Source organism: Thrips palmi, unplaced genomic scaffold (genome assembly GCF_012932325.1).
Source record: "Thrips palmi isolate BJ-2018 unplaced genomic scaffold, TpBJ-2018v1 HiC_scaffold_1, whole genome shotgun sequence".
Lineage (NCBI taxonomy): Eukaryota > Metazoa > Arthropoda > Insecta > Thysanoptera > Thripidae > Thrips > Thrips palmi.
Genome location: NW_023144620.1, coordinates 10,589,831 through 10,609,834, shown reverse-complemented (window position 1 = coordinate 10,609,834; position 20,004 = coordinate 10,589,831). Strand labels below are relative to the sequence as shown.

The following is a 20,004-nucleotide window of genomic DNA, read 5'->3' as shown; positions in this document are numbered from 1 at the left end:
CGCCGCGCACACCAGCCCGTCCGGTGAGTACGTCGCCGCCAACCGCCAGGCGTCTGAACGCGAAACAATCGGATCCCGTTTCAGTCAGAAACACACTATTTTGACAGTGTGCAAGCGCTACATTCTCACCTCTCCCTTCGTCCCGCGCGCACTCACAGCGCGGCCATGTCGGCGCACGGGCTCGCCCCGCCCGGGAACGGAAAAAAAAAGAATTTAAAAAAAATAAAAAAGGAAGAGAAGAAGAAGGAGGAGGAGAGGTGGAAAGGTGTGAACAACGAAATTGCTTCGCCCAGGTACAAATAAACCAGTGCTTGCGAGGGGCGGGGCGATGGAGCAGCAGGAGAGAGAGCGAGAGGTAGAGGGAGAGAGGGGGGGGGGATTATGAGGAGGAGAGGGATAACAAGCCGTGATTCAGTGTCGAGGGAGCGAGAAAGGGAGAAGGAACAAGGGAGGAAAAACACGGCGGGTGATTAAGGGCGGACACGGAGGAGAAGGGTTGAGCACAATGACGAGGAAGCAGCAGCAGCAGCAGCGCGGCCCGGCCCAGCCCTGCCGCGGCCCGGCCCGGCCGGCGGAGGTAAATGAAGGAAGGGCGACCACGGCGGGGCGCAACGACGCCAACAAAAATAAAATAAAGAATAATCGGCGCTGAAAGGGAAGGGGCCCGGCCCGGCCCGGCCGTCTGTCTCCGCGAGCACAGTGTACTACACCAGACTGTAGCAATCGCCTCGCCGCGCTGCTACGCTGCTACAGCTCCGGGGCGAACAGCAAGCGGCGTATAATCCTAATTAAGACCGGGGCCTTCCCACTGCCGCCCTTCACGGCCGCCCGCACGGCCTACAGTGGGCCTGACCCGCGGGCTCCGCGCGCGCTGCTTCCGCCCCGCACTCCCGGCGACACTCGAGGACTCAAGGACGCCGTCGTCACACGGTGGGCCAAAACCGGTGGAGGCGGCCAAAACTCTAGACGCGTTTTGAGCTCCAGAGTCGCTAAACAGGACTCGAACCGAACGTGTGACCCCACCAATGGATTCCTCGTTCGGAGAGCAATCCATTGGTGGGGTCACACGTTCGGTTCGAGTCCCGTTTAGCGACTCTGGGGCTCAAAACGCGTCTAGAATTTTGGCCGCCTTCACCGTCCTCTGGGCCACTGTGCGTCGTGCCGTTCCCTCGAGTTCCCGCCAAACGGCCCGGTTAGAAAAATGTTGACCCTCGATGCTCGGTGCTTCGCGCTGCTTCACGTGCTTCGCAGTGCTCCGCCTGGACGCGTGGGGTGCGTCCGAAGGCGTCGATGAAAGCCCGCCCGGACGCCTCCCCGTCCATCCCCGGCCACGCCACGCCACGCCATGCTGCGCTGCCAAAGCTATCGGATTACCGTCCAATTAGGCGTCGCCAGCGTCGCCGTCTCTCTTTCCTGGCCGCCGTCATCGTCGTCGTCGTCGCCGTCGACCGTCCCCACACGCCGCCGCCGTTTTTAATCGATACCCGCCGCCGCTGCGTCTCGCGCACAACTTTTGTCGTTGTTTTCGAATCCTCCGTATGGCGCTGCTCGTCGCCGTGTACATGCGCGCTTGGCGCCGTGGCGGTGCCTGGCGGTGCCTGGCGGTGCCCGCGGCCACGGCCCGCGCTGGGATGTGTCATCAATCTGTAATCCCCGCTATACCTCACACCGCCGCCAACTCGCCGTAAATACTGCGCACACACACAGACACACAACACACTCACATACACACGCACACAACACACGGACACCGTACTGGCGTCGCCACACCTATACCGTGCGAGGGGCGTCGGCGCTCTCCGGGCTCACACATTGATTTATTGGAGTTTAGCGGGTGTATGGGACTTTGGCTGCGCCGCGCGCCCCCTCCGCGTCGGTGTGTCCGCGTCTGTGTGAGTGTGTGCGCGTGAGAGTGTTTTTGCGCCCGCAGGGGGTCGTGGCGGATAACTCGCGTGCAACACAGAAACGCTACAAAGGATAAATCAATGCCAATATTTGAGCTGCCGCTCCAGCGGGCCGCGGACACGGTTTGCGGTCCCCACGGTGCTGTGACTCTGTGACTGCAGCGCGGATCGGCGCGTCGCGGCGTCGCGCACACCGTTCGTGTCGTCCCGTAGTCCCTGTGACATAGGGCCACCCCGGCGCGCCGTGCCGCCGTGCCGCCTCCGCCTCGTAAGCTTTTTGAAACTGTCTGGCGGTGAAACAAAGTGGCACCCGATTGGGAAGCTCGCGCCTTCGCGCGTCAGTCCCGAGTCTCGTCCGTCCGGACTTGGCTGCTTCACACTTCTGGAGCGGCAGGTGTACGCCCTAATGGCTCGGCCTGTCGCTCCTCGCCGGGCTTTCGCCCCCCCCCCCTCTTTCTTTCTCTCTCTCTCTCACCGTGAAAAAAGGAGATGAGGATTTATCGGGCAGGGCCAGAGTGTGGCGGTAACGGCGCGAAGCAGCGCGGAGCATCATCGCGATAAGGATTCGTCAAGAAATGAATTTATAGCCTTTCGGCCCCTTTGCTCACGAGGCGGCGTTGCTCTCTCTGTTGCAGCAGGCTCCACGTCCACGGCCGACGAGCGAGGCAGCCCCGCGCACTCCCCGACCAGGTCGCCCACCCGCTCGCCGCGGTCGAGTAGTCCCCGATCGCCCGCCCGGACGCCGTCGCCCTCCTACCGTGAGTACTTTCCCCGCCGCCTGCGGTGCCTGCCTGCGGCAAGGCCTGCGGTCGGCGCGCTTCCTGTGAAAGCACGAGCAGGGCCTGACCGCGGCGCTCCCTGGTTGCAGAGACGCGGCCGCCCCCCGCCGCCACCTCGCTGTTCCACGAGGACTTCCTGCGCCGCACGTCCCCGATGGTGCTGTCGTTCCGGTACCCCGGGTACCCGTTCCTGCCGCCCAGCCCGGCCAGCGCGGCGCCGCCCCGCCCCAGCACCAGCCCCAGCACCAGCCCCGCCGCCGACGCGGGCCACGCCGAGCGCCCCGCCAGCCCCGCGTCCCCCGAGATGGACGAGGACGACGAGCACATCGCCATCGACGACGACGAGGTCATGGAGGAGGAGGACGACTTCGACGACAAGGGCAGCGGCGGCCAGGCCGACGGCAAGGGCGGCTCTGGCAGCGGCGGCTCGGGGAGCGGCTCCAGCAACAGCCTCAAGGCCAGGAAGAAGAAGACGAGGACCGTGTTCTCGCGGTCGCAGGTCTTCCAGCTCGAGTCCACCTTCGACATGAAGCGCTACTTGTCCTCGTCGGAGCGCGCGGGGCTGGCCGCCTCGCTGCACCTCACCGAGACGCAGGTCAAGATCTGGTTCCAGAACCGTCGCAACAAGTGGAAGAGGCAGCTGGCCGCCGAGCTGGAGGCCGCCAACATGGCCAACATGGCTAACATGGCCAACATGGCGTCCGCGCACGCCGCGGCCGCCGCCGCGCAGCGCATTGTCCGCGTGCCCATCCTGTACCACGAGTCCTCGCCCTCACACGGTGAGTCGCCGCGCCATTTTCAAACAGGCCTCGCCAGCCAACCTCAAAGACTAACGCTCGCGTCCTTTCTCTGTTCAGCAGGCAGCCAGACGGGGCACCCCCCGCCCCCACACCTCCCCCACCCCCACCCCCTGGCCCCGCTGGGGTACCACCGCCTGGTTGACGCCGAGCCGTCGTCGGGGGGCCCACCCGGACTGACTCACCCCGCGGGCCACCCCGGCCACCCGGGCCACCCCGCGCCGCCCGCGTACCAGGGCTCGCTGTTCTACCAGCCGCAGCCGCCGCAGCCCCCCAAGAGCCTGCCCAGCCCCACGCCCGTGTACGCCAAGGTGCCCGCCGTGGCCGCCGTGCCCGCCTCCCCCGCGGACTGACCCCCCTGCGGCCGCAGCGGAAGTTGATCCTGAACCTCGGTGCTTTTCTTTGTTTATTCTTGTTGTTTTAGAAAGAAAGTGACTGCCCGACGGGGAGCGCTTACGCCGACTCGGTGGGATTTTGCGTACTCGCCTCTCGCGTGGGCCTCTCTTTCCAGTGAACACAAAGGAGCTGTGATATTGTAATTCTCCTTAGTAGCGTGATTTTGTCTAGTGTTTAACGAACGGATCTTAGTCACTGAGGCAGGTGTTCGAGCCGGGAGACCTGCCTGTTCCTAACATTGCTGCAACCAGCAATGCGCTTTTACGTGCAATATGTAAAATTAAATTAAATGTAAATGCGATTTAGTAGTAAGGGACACTCTGTTGTGATCGTTTTGTTGTTTCCGAGGGGGTAACCACTCGCGTAATACCCTGTACAGAAAAACCGTGTATTACGCGTAATACACGTGATCTTAATACCATTTTTGGGTCAAATGTGCCAAATTTTGGCATTTTGGGGCCGTAATACACGTGTAATACACCCGTAATACAGCGTAATACCGAGTAGTCTGTACACGATTTCTTGAAGTGTTTACCCCCTCGGTTGTTTCCCTGTACATACGACGCTGATCTCAAGACCCCGATCTTGGCGTTTCCTGGGGTCGGTTTAATGTTCTTGTTTTCGTCTTTTGGTTACCATTATTTAGCGCCATATATTTATTATTAGATTTTACAAATGTTATATTCTCTGTCTTGAATAATGTGCAGCTTTTTTGAAGTACATCTATGTTATTATGAGCTTAAAATGCTTTCCTTTGCTGGTGAACCCCACAATACATACTCTACTAATTGGTTCGTCCAATAGTACCGCTCCGCCCACTTCACATGCCTTTCAGGAGCCTTCTTTTCGGAAATATTTTGAACTCCAACTTTTACACGCACAAGGTTGCCAACCCCCACGGAAATTAATGGCCGACCTGTATTGCCTTTTGGAGGGCTTTTCCCGTAACTCACACGCCTACGACCTGCAGGCTCGTTCGTCGCTCTGTCTCTGTCACACCCATGGGCCGTTCCGCAGGGGTGCGAGAGAGACAGAGCGTCGAAACGACTCTTCGGCATCGCTCGGCTGCCCGGCCCGGCTGCTTTCGTGGCGTGGCACTGGGCTATTAGGATCGGAACGAATTCCTAGCCACAACTGGCCCGTCCGTCGTCCGAAATGTGTTTATTAAAAGTCCGGGCAAACGATGGAATAGATACTGTGTCGCTGCATGGGGTTGCCGCAGAGGTGGACACGTCCCTCTCCGGAAGGGGAAGGGTGCCGGTGCATTCTGTACAGGACAGCTCACTCAGCGTCAACCAGACAACACGACGCAAAGCTAAAAAGCAAAAGTGTCTGCATTTTTTCGGGGCTCCCGGCGCGTCCTTTCCTTTTGGCCCTTTTGGCGGGTCGAAGTGTGGACGGGCGCTGCTGCGCTGATGCGGTGTCCTGCGAGCCCGCTGCCCAGGCCAAAGGCCTAAACCAATTAGTGCGGTGGACAAGCCGTAAAAGGACTGGCCGGGACAAAACGCTGCGTGATCGACGCGCCCGTGGCCGAGGGACTCTGGGAGTCCGCGGCGCTGGCGTGGAGGGGCGTCGCCGTCGCGGTGGACCCCGCCACCGCCGCCTTGGCCGGCGGGGCGTCGCGAGCCCGCGAGCCCAGCACGCCGTCCCGGCCGAGTGTTTGGAACGGACTGTACGCCGGGGTCCTTGCCGGGTGCCAGGGCAGGCAGGGCTCGTGCCAGGGTCCCCCAGGTGGGCTCGCCTCACCGGGTCGGGGCAGCACGCCCCCCCCCCCACTCTTTTTCCTCAACCCACAATTCCATGACTGTTGCCTGCCTACCGTCCTAATTTATGGCAGCATTTTAGATCGGCTACAAGCCTACTTAGCAGCCAGCGGACGTCACTTTTATACCAAAAAACAAATAAAATTGAACGGGTCGCTGCCTTGATAAGGGACACACGCCAGCGCTAATAACGAACCCGCTGCCTGCCCTGCCTGCCCCGCCCGGCTCATTCTCATTCTGGAACACCTCCTCATTGATCCGAGTGCCGCATCCCCTTGACGGCCAGGGAGTGAGTGAGAGAGACAGACACACCGCGAGGCCATTTAATTCGGGGCGCGCCGCCGAACGAGTCGGGCTGATCGGGCCGCATTGTCCTGCGCGGTGTCTTTGCAGAGCCCCGCCTCAGCCAGCATTGTGCCCCTGCCCCGCTCCGCCCGCTTCGCCTGTACGTCGAGACCGTCGAGCCCTTTCACGCCGTCGTCACCGTCGTCGGCGACCCCTTCCCGGACAATTACCGCGCCGGCCTGCCCGTCCGCCGATTGCCTCACCGCCCCGCTCCACGCCGAGCTCCACGCCGAGCTCCACACCATCCAGGCATCCAGGCACCTTATCATCCGCGCGCCCATAAAAGTCGCCGGCAAATTTAAAGTCCTGGCCGGGGCAGCGCGGAACAGATGTTTGAAGCGTCCAGCCGAGGGCCGCTGGCTTGGCCAGTGCTTGGCCGCGGGGCGGAGGTCGTTTCTCTCGGCCAGGTAATTGAATCATCATCACTGCCAATCGGCGCGCTAACCGACGAGGCTTTATTGGCGGCCGGGCTGTCGGCGTGGGACGCCATGGCCTCGGTCACGGCGGCTTGGTGCGCTGCAGGGCGCCCTGGCTGCGGAAGCCGAGGACGCCGTCGGCCCTGGGCTTGAGCTTGGTGGCGGACAGGGGCAGGGACCTGCTGCTGGGGCACGAGACTCTGCCCCTTCCGCGCGCCGCCGTGCTGGTCGTCGCCAAGTCCGCCCTGCCCGCGGCGGCGGCCCGGTTCGCCCTCGGCCGCGGGGCGGGTGAGCGGCCAGGGGGCACTACAGGAGGTGCGCGTCGAGCGGGGGGCGTCGGCGGCGTCGGTGGCGTCGGCGGCGTCAGCAGGGCGCTGGCGGCCGACGTGTACTCGCTGCTCGCCACGCTGCTCGTGCTCGGCGTCCTGGACACCGCAGCAGTGGGAGCCTCCTCCCTGTTCGTCGTCACCGCGGACACGAAGCTGCCGTCTGACGAGAGCGGCGAACCCTGCTGGACGGCGGCCACCCTGGGCAGCAGGTTGGACTCCGTGGTCCGCGCCAGGGAGCAGCGGCGCGCCCTGCTGATGTCGGACACGCACTGGGCGGTGCCCATGGCGGTGCCGGCCAGGAACTCGCTGACGATGGCGTCGTAGAGCGGCCCGATGGCCTCCCTCAGCAGCGCGGCGTCCTCGTCGTGGAGCTGGCAGGCGGAGCTGCGCCTGCTCGCCATGAAGGACGCGGCCTCGTCGCTGCCCAGGAACAGGCACTCGTCGAGCTCCAGCGGCGTGAGGGACTCGGCGCTGCGCCGGCCCTCCACCACGGCAGCCACCGGCCACGGGCTGCCATTCCGAACGGAACCCATTTCACACTCGATATTTTCTGGATGCTAAATGGCAAACAAAGATAAGCGTGTTTTCTCACCTATCTTTCTCTGCACTCGGTTGGCATCCCCCCGCGGCGCCCTGGTAGCTGGCTGCGGTCGGCCGCGGCGTCACCTTCACCGGCAGCGTCACCGGCAGCGTCACCGGCAGCGACCCCGAAGATGGCGAGGGAGTGTCCTTCGCGACCTTCGCGGGCCGCGCCATGTCGCACCGCTCCATTGGCGCCGCAAAGCCACCACGATTGCGGCGGGCTGTGTTACTTTCAATTTCTCATACTTCTTAGAAAAACAAGTTTGTTGGAAGTTCTTTTCCTGTTCTTTGTTTTTTTGGAGTCGCTCGCGTCTCGAAAACTCCTGTTCTTGGCCGCGGCCGCGGCCGCGGCGCAGGTTGGCAGCACTGCCCAGACACAACAAAGGCGGACTCGAGGGGAAAAAATAAACGACGGAGCAAAAATGCCGCCCAACGCTCTCCGAGCCAAAATCACGCATTACCAAGGCACTTCCGACTTACCATGAAATCCGCCAATGCCCGCCACCCCATAGGTAAGACTCGCCGTCTTCTTGTCGGCGAGAACCTTCGCCGTCGTCCGCTTGGAACTCGACATCGCTGCTTCGCTGCGCAGCGTCCATGTGCCTCACCTGCCTGCTCATCCTGCGCCTGTCCAACTACGTCGAGCTGCTGGCCATGCTGTGGTACTTGGTGGGGGACGGCTTCGGCCGCGGCACCAGCCAGGTAGGGCCCGTCCAAAGCCCCGGCGCACAGTGGGCCAGAAGACCGGTGGCGGCGGTCAAAATTCCCGACGCGTTTTGAGCTCCAAAGTCGCTGATTGGGACTCGAACCGTACGTGCGACCCCACCAATGGATTGCTCGAACGAGGAATCCATTCGTGGGGTCACACGTTCGATCGAGCTCAACGCGCCAAGAGTTTCGGCCGCCGGGCCCACTGTGCTGCGTCCCCGGGCCCACCCACAAGGGCGTCAGCGTGAACGGCGTGTGGCAGGTGCCGGCCGTGGACGCGGGCCGCCGCGACGAGGCGCAGGGCCGCGGCGGCGAGGACGGCGACGACCGCTGACGGCGACCTCCAGCGAAGGATGGCATTGGTGGATGCAGCCGCACGACGACAATCAATCCCGCGCGATGCGCACGATTCAAATGATTAAATAATTTATATGCCGTTCGGGATGAGGAATGGGGAAGTGGGCGACGGCACGGCAGCGGGCATAGGCAGGGCAGGCAGCTGCGCGATCATATCACGCTTGTTAATGCGTGGCCGGCGCACGCGGCCGCAGTGACACCCGACATCATAATATTGGCCGGTCTTGGAGGAGGAGGGGGGGGGCGCTTAAGGACCCTCAAAGGCAGCGCCGCGATGGGCCGGGGCTGATACCGCCGGCCCCTCGACGAGGGCCTCGTCCACCCACTCGAAGAAGGTTTTATTCCTGCTGGCCGGCCAAATCCCCGGAAAAGGGAAAAAGTGGAATCGGTAGCTAATGACATTGATCAGGCCATCATCGTGGGGCTGCCTGCCCCGCCCGCCCCGCCCCGCCTCGCTCCGTCCGACTGACTGACCCCGGTCCGTCTTCTTTCTTTTAATGCGACGTCCTTTTCAAGGCCCGATGGGGATCGCGCCTCGGACAGGAGGATCGCAGCGAAAACGCGTTGGAAACTCACTCGGCCGGCGCCTTCGGGGAAGCCGTGTAGGTGTGTAACGTGTGTAACCGAACGCGGGCATTTCTCCGAAGGTCGCCCCCAGCAGCGACCGGCGGAGCAGCGCGTCGCCGTCGTGCCGTCGCCGTCGCGGGTTCAAATCCCCTCCAAATCCCCCGGCTCCTGATAACAACATTTTTTCCGACCATCAAAGACACGACGTGTGCGTGTGGAGCCGAGGATGTCATTCCCCGCCCCGCCCCGCCCCGCCCCGCCCCGCTACGCGCCGCAATCAATCGAGCAGCAAGGGCGTGGCCGGCGGGGGCGGGGCGGGGCGGGGCGGGGCGCCACCCGCGACATTGTGGCGGCGCGAGTCATTACTCAGCCCGCACGATGAACGAATCATGATCTCGCGTTGGACCGCCGCCGTCCTTCCCGCCGATGACCGGGATTAGGTCGTGGCCACACCGGTAAAGCACCCTCGACATTCCAGCGGCAATTTGGTGGGTTCAAACACTAAGCAGCGAGATTTTCTAAAATTTATTTTTGTTGTCCGTAAACCGCCAGGGGGTGAGTCTGTTAGGAGGACCGGCGTTCGAATCCCACCGTGCCTTTTAATTTTACCAAAGTGGGCTCGAAAGTGGGGCAACCCCTTGTTGAATACGCACTCCACTCGGCTCTGGAGAAAGTGAGACCTGTGCTCGGCCTGCAGCGCGAAACGGGGCGAGGGAGAGGTGGGGTGCGGGGTGGGTTGGGCTGGGGGCCGACCGGAAGTACTCCTTTGCACCCGATGCACCCGCCGCCACATGGCCCGGCCTAGTTCATTTCGTTCCGGCAACAAAACGGTCCCCTGTTCACACGCAAGGCACGCGATCGGCGCCCGCGCGCGTGTGTAGGCGTGCGCGCGTGTGCGTAGGCGTGTGTGAGTAAGAGCGAGAGAGTATGTGTGTGTGTGTGCGTGTGTGTGGGTCCTCGCCGCGTGGCGCTCGCCCTCCCTTGCTTACCCTCTTTGTTAACCTCAGTTTGGCAGCGGGGCGTTGGCAGGCCTGAGCAGCGTTTCGCTACAATATTGTGCTCCGCCCTCTAATCGGAGCAAACGTGGCGCGAAACGGCGCGCGGCAGTGCGCAATTGGAAAGCACTCGACGGCGTGCTCGACGACCTCCTCGACGTCCAGCTGGGCCTCGGCGTCGCCGGCCTCGCTGCGCGGCCGGGGAGGGGCGTGGGAAGCAGTGCGGTGGCGGCGCCGTGGCGGTGCGGTGAAAGGCAGCGGGGGTGGCACACAGGGGGGAAACAATTGCGAGATCATGCACCACTCGTCCGCGCGCTGAGTGCACTGGCTATCGATGAGATGAGAGTCAACGCGGCGCGAGGGGACGGCCGCCCACCGGCCTGCCAGCCTGCCGGCCTCCGGGACGTCGACGTCGGGGACGTCGGGGACCGCGTCCAGGGGGTCCAGGAGGGTCCGGCAACAGAAGCGCAACCCGTTATCACAGCCTCGCAATATGCTGCAGCGGCGGGTGGCCGGCCGCCACCGGAGTGCAGCGGGAAAACGCATTTCGGCGGTGTTCCACGCACGAAAAACTAACTGACTTCGAAGTTGTTTCTTGACCTCCGGAAGTGAGAATTGAAAATTGAACCCTGGTGACGGCGTGGCCACCTACGGTTTTGGCTGGTGCCTCCCTGTTTCAAATTTCCATAGCAGCGGCGGCAGCAGCAGCCGACACAATAGAAGTGAGCTCGCTGAAAATGGTTTCATTTCGTCCTAAAACGGGAGTTATTAGTGGGGGGCGAAAAAGGCTACTACAAGCATCCAGGGGGTGCGATAGTGTGGCGTAGTCCAGGTGGCGCGGCGGGAGAGGAAGGGAGAGGGGAGGGGAAGAGAGCCGGCAATAAACAAAGGGCGACGTAAGACTGACAGGATGCGTAATGTTTGTTTATGTGAAAGCGACGCGTACCTACACTGGACGCCGCGAACCCCTCATTAGCATGGCCCTTGCCTCGCCGGCCCGGCCGGCCTGGCCGGCCCCCGCCTCGCGCGGCGCTCCAAATATGAATAATAACTACTAGCGATAATCCTGTTAAGGTTAAGGGCTCTCCTGAACGGTGGCGGGCAGGAACGCTACGCGCGTGGCGCTCTCAACGGCCGCCGATTCGTGATGTTGTTGTTGTTTGGCGTTTTACTGCGTTGTTTTGGCTGCTGCTGCTGATAGCTCGGCCGCACAGTCGATGTGTGACAAAAACCAAAAATTAGCTTGCCACACTAGTAAACACTGTCGGAAAAATCAGGCGAATCGGCAGGTTGAACGATGACCCCCCGAGGCTGCATGTACTTCGGTCGGCAAGGCAGGCCGGCCGCTTGGAGGCAGGGCCGCGCCCCGCGCGTGTGAGCTCCCTGAATTGATTAGCATACTTACCCACGCGCCGTCGCTATGAAATTGAATACGTGTTATCTACGGAACCCTTTTCGAGCTAGGCCGTCCCGGAGTACCCCGTCAAACACCAGCACTGGGCCGGCGCGGCGGACAGGGGGCGGCTGGCGCGCATCCCACAGTGGGCCAGAAGACCGGTGGAGGCGGTCAGAACCCAGGGCGCCTTTGGAGCTCCAGAGTCACTAAATGGGACTCGAACCGAACGTGTGACCCCACCAATCTATTGCTCTCTGAACGAGGAATTCATTGGTGGGTCACACGTTCGATTCGAGGCCCATTTAGCGACTCTGAAGCTCAAAACCCGTCCGGGATTTTGACCGCCTCCACCGGTCCTCTGGCCCACTGTGCGGCCCTCCGCTCGGCCCTGGGCCCGACCGACCGGAAAATAAGCTCCCGGGTAGCGGTTACCGCGTTAGGGCTAGACGCTTTAAATTAATTTCCCGGCATGATGGCGGTAATGGGCGGCCGAGTGCCCAAGAAGGCCGTGCTGGCCGTGCTGGCCGTGCTGGCCGTGCTGGCCGAGGGCTGGCCCTGCGGCGGGCGGCGCGGTGCGCGCAGTGGCGCTGCGGTCGCGGCGAGCGACGTTTAGTGTGCAATTACGTCGCGCGAAAGAGAAGGGGGGGGGGGAAGGGAAGGGAAGGGTGCTATCGCCGAGCATCGCACGCGTTCGTTCACACCTCACACCTGGGGCTGGGGCTGGGCCGGCTGGTGGTGACACACACGTACGTACACTGCAGCGCGACAGGCGGCGGACGGGCGGGCGGGGTGTATCCCAGTGTATCGCGCGATAACGACAAAGAGAGGGGCGTAATTGGTTAATGAGAGCCCCGCGTATTGTTGTCGGGAATGGCAGCGCACGCAGCGCACCTGCCGATCGGGTCCGAGCGAGCCGCTCCGTCTCTCTCGCACCCCGCACGGGGCGCCCCGTGAGTGCGACAGAGAAAGACGCGCGTTTCGGAAGCAACCCCGCTGGTCGGGCGGGCCGTAAAATGCGACATCGCGGCATCGATGCCGTAATGGCCAGAGCTTGTTGTCTGGCAGCGTTTTGCGCCGTTTTGCGTGTCGCGCAGAGAGTGCACCGCGGTGGCCCATGCCGCGCCATCGGCCACACCATTGGCCACACGTTGGCCGCGCCGGGCCGTTGCCATCAGCGCGACTCTATCGCCATTTGCAGCGCGGCCAAACGAACGGACGCGTATAACTCTGGACGCGTTTTCGGCGCCACGGTCCTCAAATTAGGGTTGCACAGTGGGCCAGAGGATCGGTGGAGGTGGTCAAAACCCCGGACGCGTTTTGAGCTCCCAGGGTCGCTAAATCGGACCATAATCGAACGTGTGACCCCACCAATGGATTGCTCTTGGAATGAGGAATCCATTGGTGGTTCACTGGATCGAGTCCTGTTTAGCGACTCTGGATCTCAAAACGCATCTAGAATTTTGGCCGCCTCCGGCCCACTGTGGGCTGCACTCAAACACGTGAGGGCGTCCTTCAATGCACTCTGCGCTTGCTTTTCGGCTGTGTGAGGCCACTGCATGGGCAGCCCCCTCGCGTCCTCCTCCTCCTCTGCCGAGCCCTGCTCCGCCGTGAGTGCGAGAGAGACGGCGAGATGGCCGCGGCAGATAGCCCCGCCTTGATGCGAAATTAATTCGAGCTCATTAAGCTGCGAATGGGCGCGATCTTGTTCCGTGTTACACGCCGCTGGATTCCTTTTGACACTCTCGCCGCATGATTTGCACGGCCGTGTTGTGGCCACTGGGAGCCGCGGGGAGTCACGGGGGGACACCGGGGCGCGCGCATTAAGACGTCCCGTCCTTCACATCCGCTACACGCGCTACACGCGCCACACGTCCTCGCGGCCGTTACGTTGCCCAGCCCCGAAATGACGTAGCAACGCGTCTGCGAGTTCGTCCCGTCCGAGGCGCATCAAATTAAATTCAGCCAGCCGAGCGCGGCCCGGCCCGGCCCGGCCCGGCCAGGGGGATTCCCCGAAACGTTTTTCTTCTGGCCAACCTCTACTTTTCGCGGTGAAAATGATGACGGGCATCGCCGCTCCGCGGCCAGCCCGTCGTCCGCCATCTGCGCGCCGCCGGCACAGTCGCGTCGTTTGTTTTACAAACGGATCACGGAAATCTACGAGCCGATAAGGCATCGGCGCGTGCTGCACGCGTGCGGCGCGGCGCGGCAGGGCACGGGCACGGCACGTCACGGCACGGCGCGGTAGGAGCGCGGTAAACGAGCCATTAGGCTGTTTGTTTAGGCGCAAACACGCACGCACGGCCGATCCGCCGAGCCAGCCAACCACGGAGGCACGCGTGACGTCACCGCCCCGCACCGCCCCCTCTGATTGGCCGCGGGGCTTTATTTATTTAGTGTCACCGCCGCCATGCGCGGCGCCATGCGGCGGGGCGGGCGGGGCGAGCCAGCCAATGGCGGCCCCTCCCTCGGGCACTGATTCGACACACGAGGAACAGAAACGCTTCTTTTCTCTCTTTTTCTGATCCGCCCGCGCGTGTGATCATCATGCAGGATCCGGACGTTTTCCACGAATCCTCTTCCCAGTCAGGGCGAGACGGGCAGCTGCGGCTCATTATGCAAATGCTGCGTACTCGACTTTCTCCGTCCGGTGGTTATCCTCGCCGTCGTGTAAACACCCTTGCAGTGTCGGAATTCAATTACCTGGACGTAAGCACCGCGCATGAGCCGAGCCAACTGTGGGGAAGGCCAGCGGCGGCAGCCCAAAACTCTGGACGCTTTTGAGCTCCCCGAGTCGCTGAACAGGACTCGAAACGAGCTTGTGGCCAGCAATGGATTCCTCGTTCCGGAGAGCAATCCGTTGATGGGGTCACAAGTTCGGTTCGAGTCCCATTTAGCGACACTGCAGCTCAAAACGCGTCCGGGATTTTGACCACCATGAGGTGGCCGTCGACGTCGTCGTCCTCGACGCCTCCACCGCGAACGCGTCATCACCGAAGTTAATTCCTGTGTAGGTCCTTGGCGCGGCCAATAGTTTGCTAATGAATCGAGGGGACTGCCGCCGCGGCTGGCCCGCCGCTTGCCCCTGGCCGGCCCGCCCCCGCCGCCCCCGCCGCCCCCACCGTACCGCGCACCGCGCGCAACGAGGCGCACAATAACCGTAATAATTGACAAATGAGAAAAGTTTGGAATAATTTTACGGGGCAAAAGCACTAATTATTTCATGGCGTGGCCACACCGTTGGCCGTGCTGCTCGCTTCGGCTGTCCAATTCGTCCGCCGGGGGGCGGGCTGGGGGCGGCGCGGGGCGGCGCGGGGCGGCGCGGCGCCGGCACCGCCCCCACAGGCCGCGGGAAGGGAAGGCCGCCCCCACATTGTTTACACAGGCCAAACAACCGCGTATTAAAAACCGAAACAAGCGAACAGCAACACTTATCTTTCCGACAAGAAAGCGCGCATTTCTGTGCTTGTTCCATCTCTTCGCCGGGCCGTGCGACTCCAGCTCTGGCTCTCGTCCCCGAAGACGGAACGCCCCGCCCCGCCCCGCCCCGCCCCGCCCCGCCCCGCCCCGCCCCGCCACGCCACGCCACGCCCCGCCACGCCCCACCCCGTCCCCACGGCCACAACAAATCTTATTTCTGCCACCTAAAAGGATGTCGGATCAGCACGGATGAATAATGGATGGCCCGGATGGATCGCGTGGTTCACGGTTCACGTGTGTGCATCCTGCATGTGCTGTCTCTCTCGCGCTCGCGGAGCGGTCCCGCCGAGGAGAGAGACAGAGCGACGCCGAGGCCGAGAGAGCTTCGCGTCGCCAAACTCGATTACGCGCCCCGAAATGGCCGAAATGGCTGCGAGCTGGCTAGCTGGCGACACCTTTTCCGGGTCACGCCGACGACGACGACCCGCGGCGCGGGATCGAATTTCGCGCGCATTTTTCCGGGTGTGGCGGTGTAGGTGCGCCGCGCTCGCGAGTTGGCGGATCGTAAAAACGCAGCGGCGAACTCAAATCGAAGGGCGGGAAGAGGAAACAGAGGGAAAACACACGCAACGGCGCGCTGATCCCTGCGGGGCCCGATCCCCGAGCAATCGGGCCAGTCAGGACTCCCGGACTCCAGTCGGGACTCCAGTCGGGACTCCAGTCCCCATCACGTTCCTGACGGGCTGCTCCGGCCCGGACTGCTCCAGCGTTCTCCAGGGACGCCGCACATGAGCCAATAAAACTTGGCCCGGTGCAGATGGAGTAGATGGAGTCGTCGTGGGGGCGGACCAGCCCGCCGCCTCGGGTTTGGCGGCCTGGATCCAGAGGGCGATGTAGGGCCTGCGGCTCGAATTGCAAGCAAACACATCCAACAGGGGATCAGTCTGGCCTTCTTTCTGACCTTCCGGTCGGCCTTGCTCGCGGCGTTGCTGGCCTTCTCCTTGTTCGTCTGGCCCGTCCGATAGGCAGGGCGCATCGGCCCACCTGCGGCGCTCTAACAGTGGCGGTGCCCGGCGGTGGCGCCCGCGCCCGGTTTGTCGTCATAGTGACTGGGGGCGGCGTGGCGCGGCGTGGCGACGCAGTAACAGACTCCAGCCAATCGTGCGGGGCCGACGCGGGGTGGCGCCGTGCCAGCCAGCCAGGCCTTCCCCCGGGAGCGCCGGGCCGGGGGTGGACGCGGGGCGCGGGGTGGGGGCGGCGCGGGGGGCGGCGCGTCGCGAGCCTCACCCGACTAATTTCATGGCCCGCCGCCCCCCGATGAGGCTGTCCCCTGGATTCAGCGTCTATACGTCGCGCCCGCCCCGCCCCGCCCCACCCCACCCCGCCACCTCACGGTCTGTGTTTCCCAGCCCGCGCGGTGAATTATGCTGCCCCTCCCCCGCCTTGCTGCGCCTTGCTGCCATGCTTGTCCTTCTGGGCCGCCGCCGTCTTGGTCAACGATCCGATTCGACCCTCCTCCCCTAAAAGGCCCTCAGGCCCTCCAGGACAGAACTGTGGAGGTTAGCGCCAAGTTGCCTCGCCCTGCTCGGCTCGGCACGGCTCGGCTCGGCTCGGCTCGGCTCGGCACGGCTCGGCTCGGCACGGCTCGGCTCGGCACGGCTCGGCTCGGCACGGCTCGGCCTGTCAGGGACGGGGGATGCGCCTGCTTCCTGGTCTTCCTGGTTGCTAACCTCCGAATTAAACTTTCCGCGCGCAACTTCGATGACTGTCTGGTTCGAGGAGAGCCCGTCCGTGGCGCGCAGCGCCCGGGTAGCAGCGAGGCCGCCAGATTCAGCATTCGAGATTTTCCCCGCCCACCGCGCCGCGAGCCGCACTTTGACAGAGTTATTAGATGCAAAACGAAACACGAACCTCCCAACGCTCTTGCGTTGACGCAGACAGAGACACAGAGAAAGAGAGAGAGATGGCGCACATCGCGACCGGCCGAAATCCGACTGCCGCCGCGCGAGCAGCAGGTCGCGCCGAGGGCGTCAAGTCGGAAACGATTTTTCAAACGGCATGTGTGCGTGTCTGTGTGTGGGTGTGGGTGGGGAGGACCAGCGCGCGAAATAACAGCGCATAACAGTAGGGATTACGTTCTAAATGGAAATGTGTCACCACCCTATTACCGGCGCGCGCTGCGGTGGAAAACGGGGCGAAAGCGGATAGGAAAAAGCCGGGGGGAGGGAGGGGGTTTGCCACGACGCGCGCGCTGTGGTTTTCGCGCGTTTTGCGCGCGCAGCTCGCGAGCACGCCGAGCACGCCAGGCGCGGAGCGGAATGGTGCGGAGGTTGCGACACGGCGGCGGCCTCGGAGCGGCAGCGGGGGTGCCTGCCTTTATGTCGGGAGTACAACTTTAACACTTTCAGGAAGGTGGGAGGGGGCACTACATACACTGGGCGGGCAGGGGGCGCGCACTCACGCACACGTGAATTTTCTTGTTGTTATTTTACAACCCTCTCCTTACAAAAGCTCTCGTCGAGGAAGGGGGCGGCGGCCCCGCCCACAAACACACGCGATTCAAACGTCGTTCCCTCGCAGGAAGCTGACACTCGGCAGGTGTGGGAGTGATTGGTTGCTCTAAAAAAACAAATCATTTCGACAGTCTTTGCTGTTCGTTCGTCCGCTGTGGTTTTTCTTGTCTTTCTTCGCTTCATTCTGCGGACTCGCAAAAATATTTCCTTTCCGATCGCCGCGGAACTTTTTGATATTTTTTTTCTCTAATCCAAACGGTTACCTCCGGCAGCACCCCGGCGGCGGAGTCGGTTGCCAATACAGAAAGCTCGGCTTACACGAGTTTGCGCCAGTGACAGCACACACAAGTTGCCGCGCGCGGCTCGTCTTGCGTATTTGTAAACGCGTTCTCTCTCTCTCTCTCTCTCTCTCTCTCTCTCTCTCTCTCTCTCTCTCTCTCTCTCTCTCTCTCTCTCTCTCTCTCTCTCTCTCTCTCACTCACAATAAAACCCGGCGTTAACAGCGCCCTGGGCCTCGGCCGGCCCCGGCGACACGGGACTCCGCCATCGTCGCCATCCTGGTCGTCACCGTGCTCGCCGTGCTCGGCGTCCGCGTTATGCCGCTTCGCCCGCGGCGACAGCGCGGCGACAAAGCACCGGCCGGCATTAATTGGGGATCGGAATAACCGGGAGTGGAATGGAACAACCGTGTGTCGCATTGTGTTTGATCGCAGTCCCGCCCCGCCGCAGTGGGAGCAGGACGGAAGCAGCCACGTCAACCAACACCGCGCCGATCCGAACGAAAAGAGTAAAAAAAGACACGAAAAAAAAAACATTAAAAAGGAGAGCGTCTTCCGCGGAGTCTTGTGCGGTAATTAGAACGCGGGGCCGGAGAGTGTCGTAATCCAGATGAATCGTCATCCACTCTGCGAACGCAGCGACGGCAGCGCTAAGCGGCTGACGTCAAGTCGAAAGGCTGAGAAGGGTTAGGCTCCCTCGCGCGCGGGGTATCGCCGCGTCGCTTTCCGGACGAACCGAGCGTAGCGTCTCAGCGTCTCCTTCTAACCGAATTATTTTCTTGGCACTGGCGGAGATGAGCGGCAGCTTTGCATTGTCGGGTAAGAACTAACACTCTCGTATTTGGTTAGCGGGAGCGGAACAGCGAATCGAAACCCGCGACGTTTCACTTCCCTCGCGGTGGCGGCTTCGCTCGCCGGGTGCTATATACACAGGCACGCTCTGGAGATACCCCGTGCGCGCAGTGCCTGCCGTGCCGTCCAGTGCAGGACGAGTCTGAACAGCACAGATGCCATTGTTGGCCGTCGCGTAACACCCCGAGTGCAGCAACAAGAACCCAGACCAAGGATCAACGGCAGGTAGGCATTGGCCGACATGACCCACTGTCAAAATTCTGCTTCCGCCGGGCTGTTTATCCACACGGTGCGTTCGCCGTTTCCCTCGCGGTGACGTCTCCGCTCGCTCGCAGGCGGGATATATACAAGGTTTCGTGACGACAAGAAATGGGTCCGCGGTGGCTCCCGCCTTGCTATCCAATTAATTCTTCTGGCGCCCGCCGCGTAACACGGGCAATCGCTCGTGTTCACGGACGGGCTAGTGCACCGACCCTTGTTGGCTCTGGCGGAACTTACACAGCGGCAGAGCCGCGAGGCCGCGACTAAGAATTCTTGGTCGTGTGTTACTGTACGCGGCCTCTAGTGACGGCCGCGTTGGCGGCAGCCGCACTCCTTGACCCAATTTTTAGTATTTTCCGTACGGGGACGGGGGCTAGAAGTACATCTTACTATACACTGCGATGAAAATGCCGTTCTCTTTTTAACAGCGATACTTGTGGTTTCGGTATCAGAGCTTCAGGAGGGTCTGTTCGGCTGCGAGTGCCGCGTCCGCCGCTTCCCTCGCGGTGGCGACTTCGCTCGCTCCCGGCGCCATATATACGAACGAGTGCGCAATGATTATCGGGTCCGGGGCGGCTGCCGCCTCGCCATCCGTGTTGGACACACTGTGACCTGGGATCGCAGGGCAGCTCCTGCCCGCGAGTAAACAGGTCCTGCAGAAGCACGACCGGCTCTGGCGAGTGTCTCTGGCGGGAGACGCCAGTCTTCGACCCATTTTTGGCGACTTTTTGTCACTCGATTCTGGTGAGAACGCGCATTTTAAGTGGCCGGTCATTGACCTTCGTTGTTACGACTCGATTTCTGCCTCGTTCGAAATGCCTGTGCGTTTCGATGGTGCTGCCGGCGGTGGGCGTGGCAGTGCACCGCGCTGCGACGTGAAGCACGGCGTGAAGCACGACGTGACCCCCATGACTGCCACTTGACCTGGACCACCTGCGTCTCGCCGTCTCGCCTCGGCTGCGCAAACACCAACACGATGCTGGAGCACTGCTGGAGCACTGGAGGGGGCGCGACGTGGAGGCTTCCGAGAAATTTAACTCCATTTAACCCCTGCGCGGCGGGGCTGGCGGGGCTGGCGGGGCTGGCAGCACGCTGTGCCCCCTCCCCGCGATCGCGCCTCGGGGCTGTGGTGCCCACGATGCCTGCGATGCCTGCTTGGTGGGCGGGCTCCGGTAATCATATGGGGTTAGGTTCCAAAATGGAATTTTGTCGTTTGTAGGCGGGGCCGGGCGGGGCCGGGCGGGGCCGCCCCGGGCTGTGCAGGGTGTGGTAAAGGGGAGGGAGCCGACGGCTGTGAGCGAGTTTGGTTTGGATTGTGATCCGGGCACATCCGTTATAGGCCTCCCTTC

The 20,004-nt window shown here is 62.5% G+C and overlaps 1 protein-coding gene across 1 annotated transcript; it reads left to right on the top strand.

Annotated features, from left to right (window-relative positions):
- Nucleotides 1-2,987: 2,987 nt before the first annotated feature.
- Nucleotides 2,988-3,833, top strand: LOC117640432 (homeobox protein HMX3-like). Its single transcript, XM_034376940.1, has one exon. It carries the CDS (start codon nt 2,988-2,990, stop codon nt 3,831-3,833), a length of 846 nt encoding a protein of 281 aa, XP_034232831.1.
- Nucleotides 3,834-20,004: the final 16,171 nt, after the last annotated feature.

Excerpts from the sequence above, each read along its gene's own strand:
- LOC117640432 (XM_034376940.1), top strand. The coding sequence starts at position 2,988 with ATGGACGAGGACGACGAGCACATCGCCATCGACGACGACGAGGTCATG.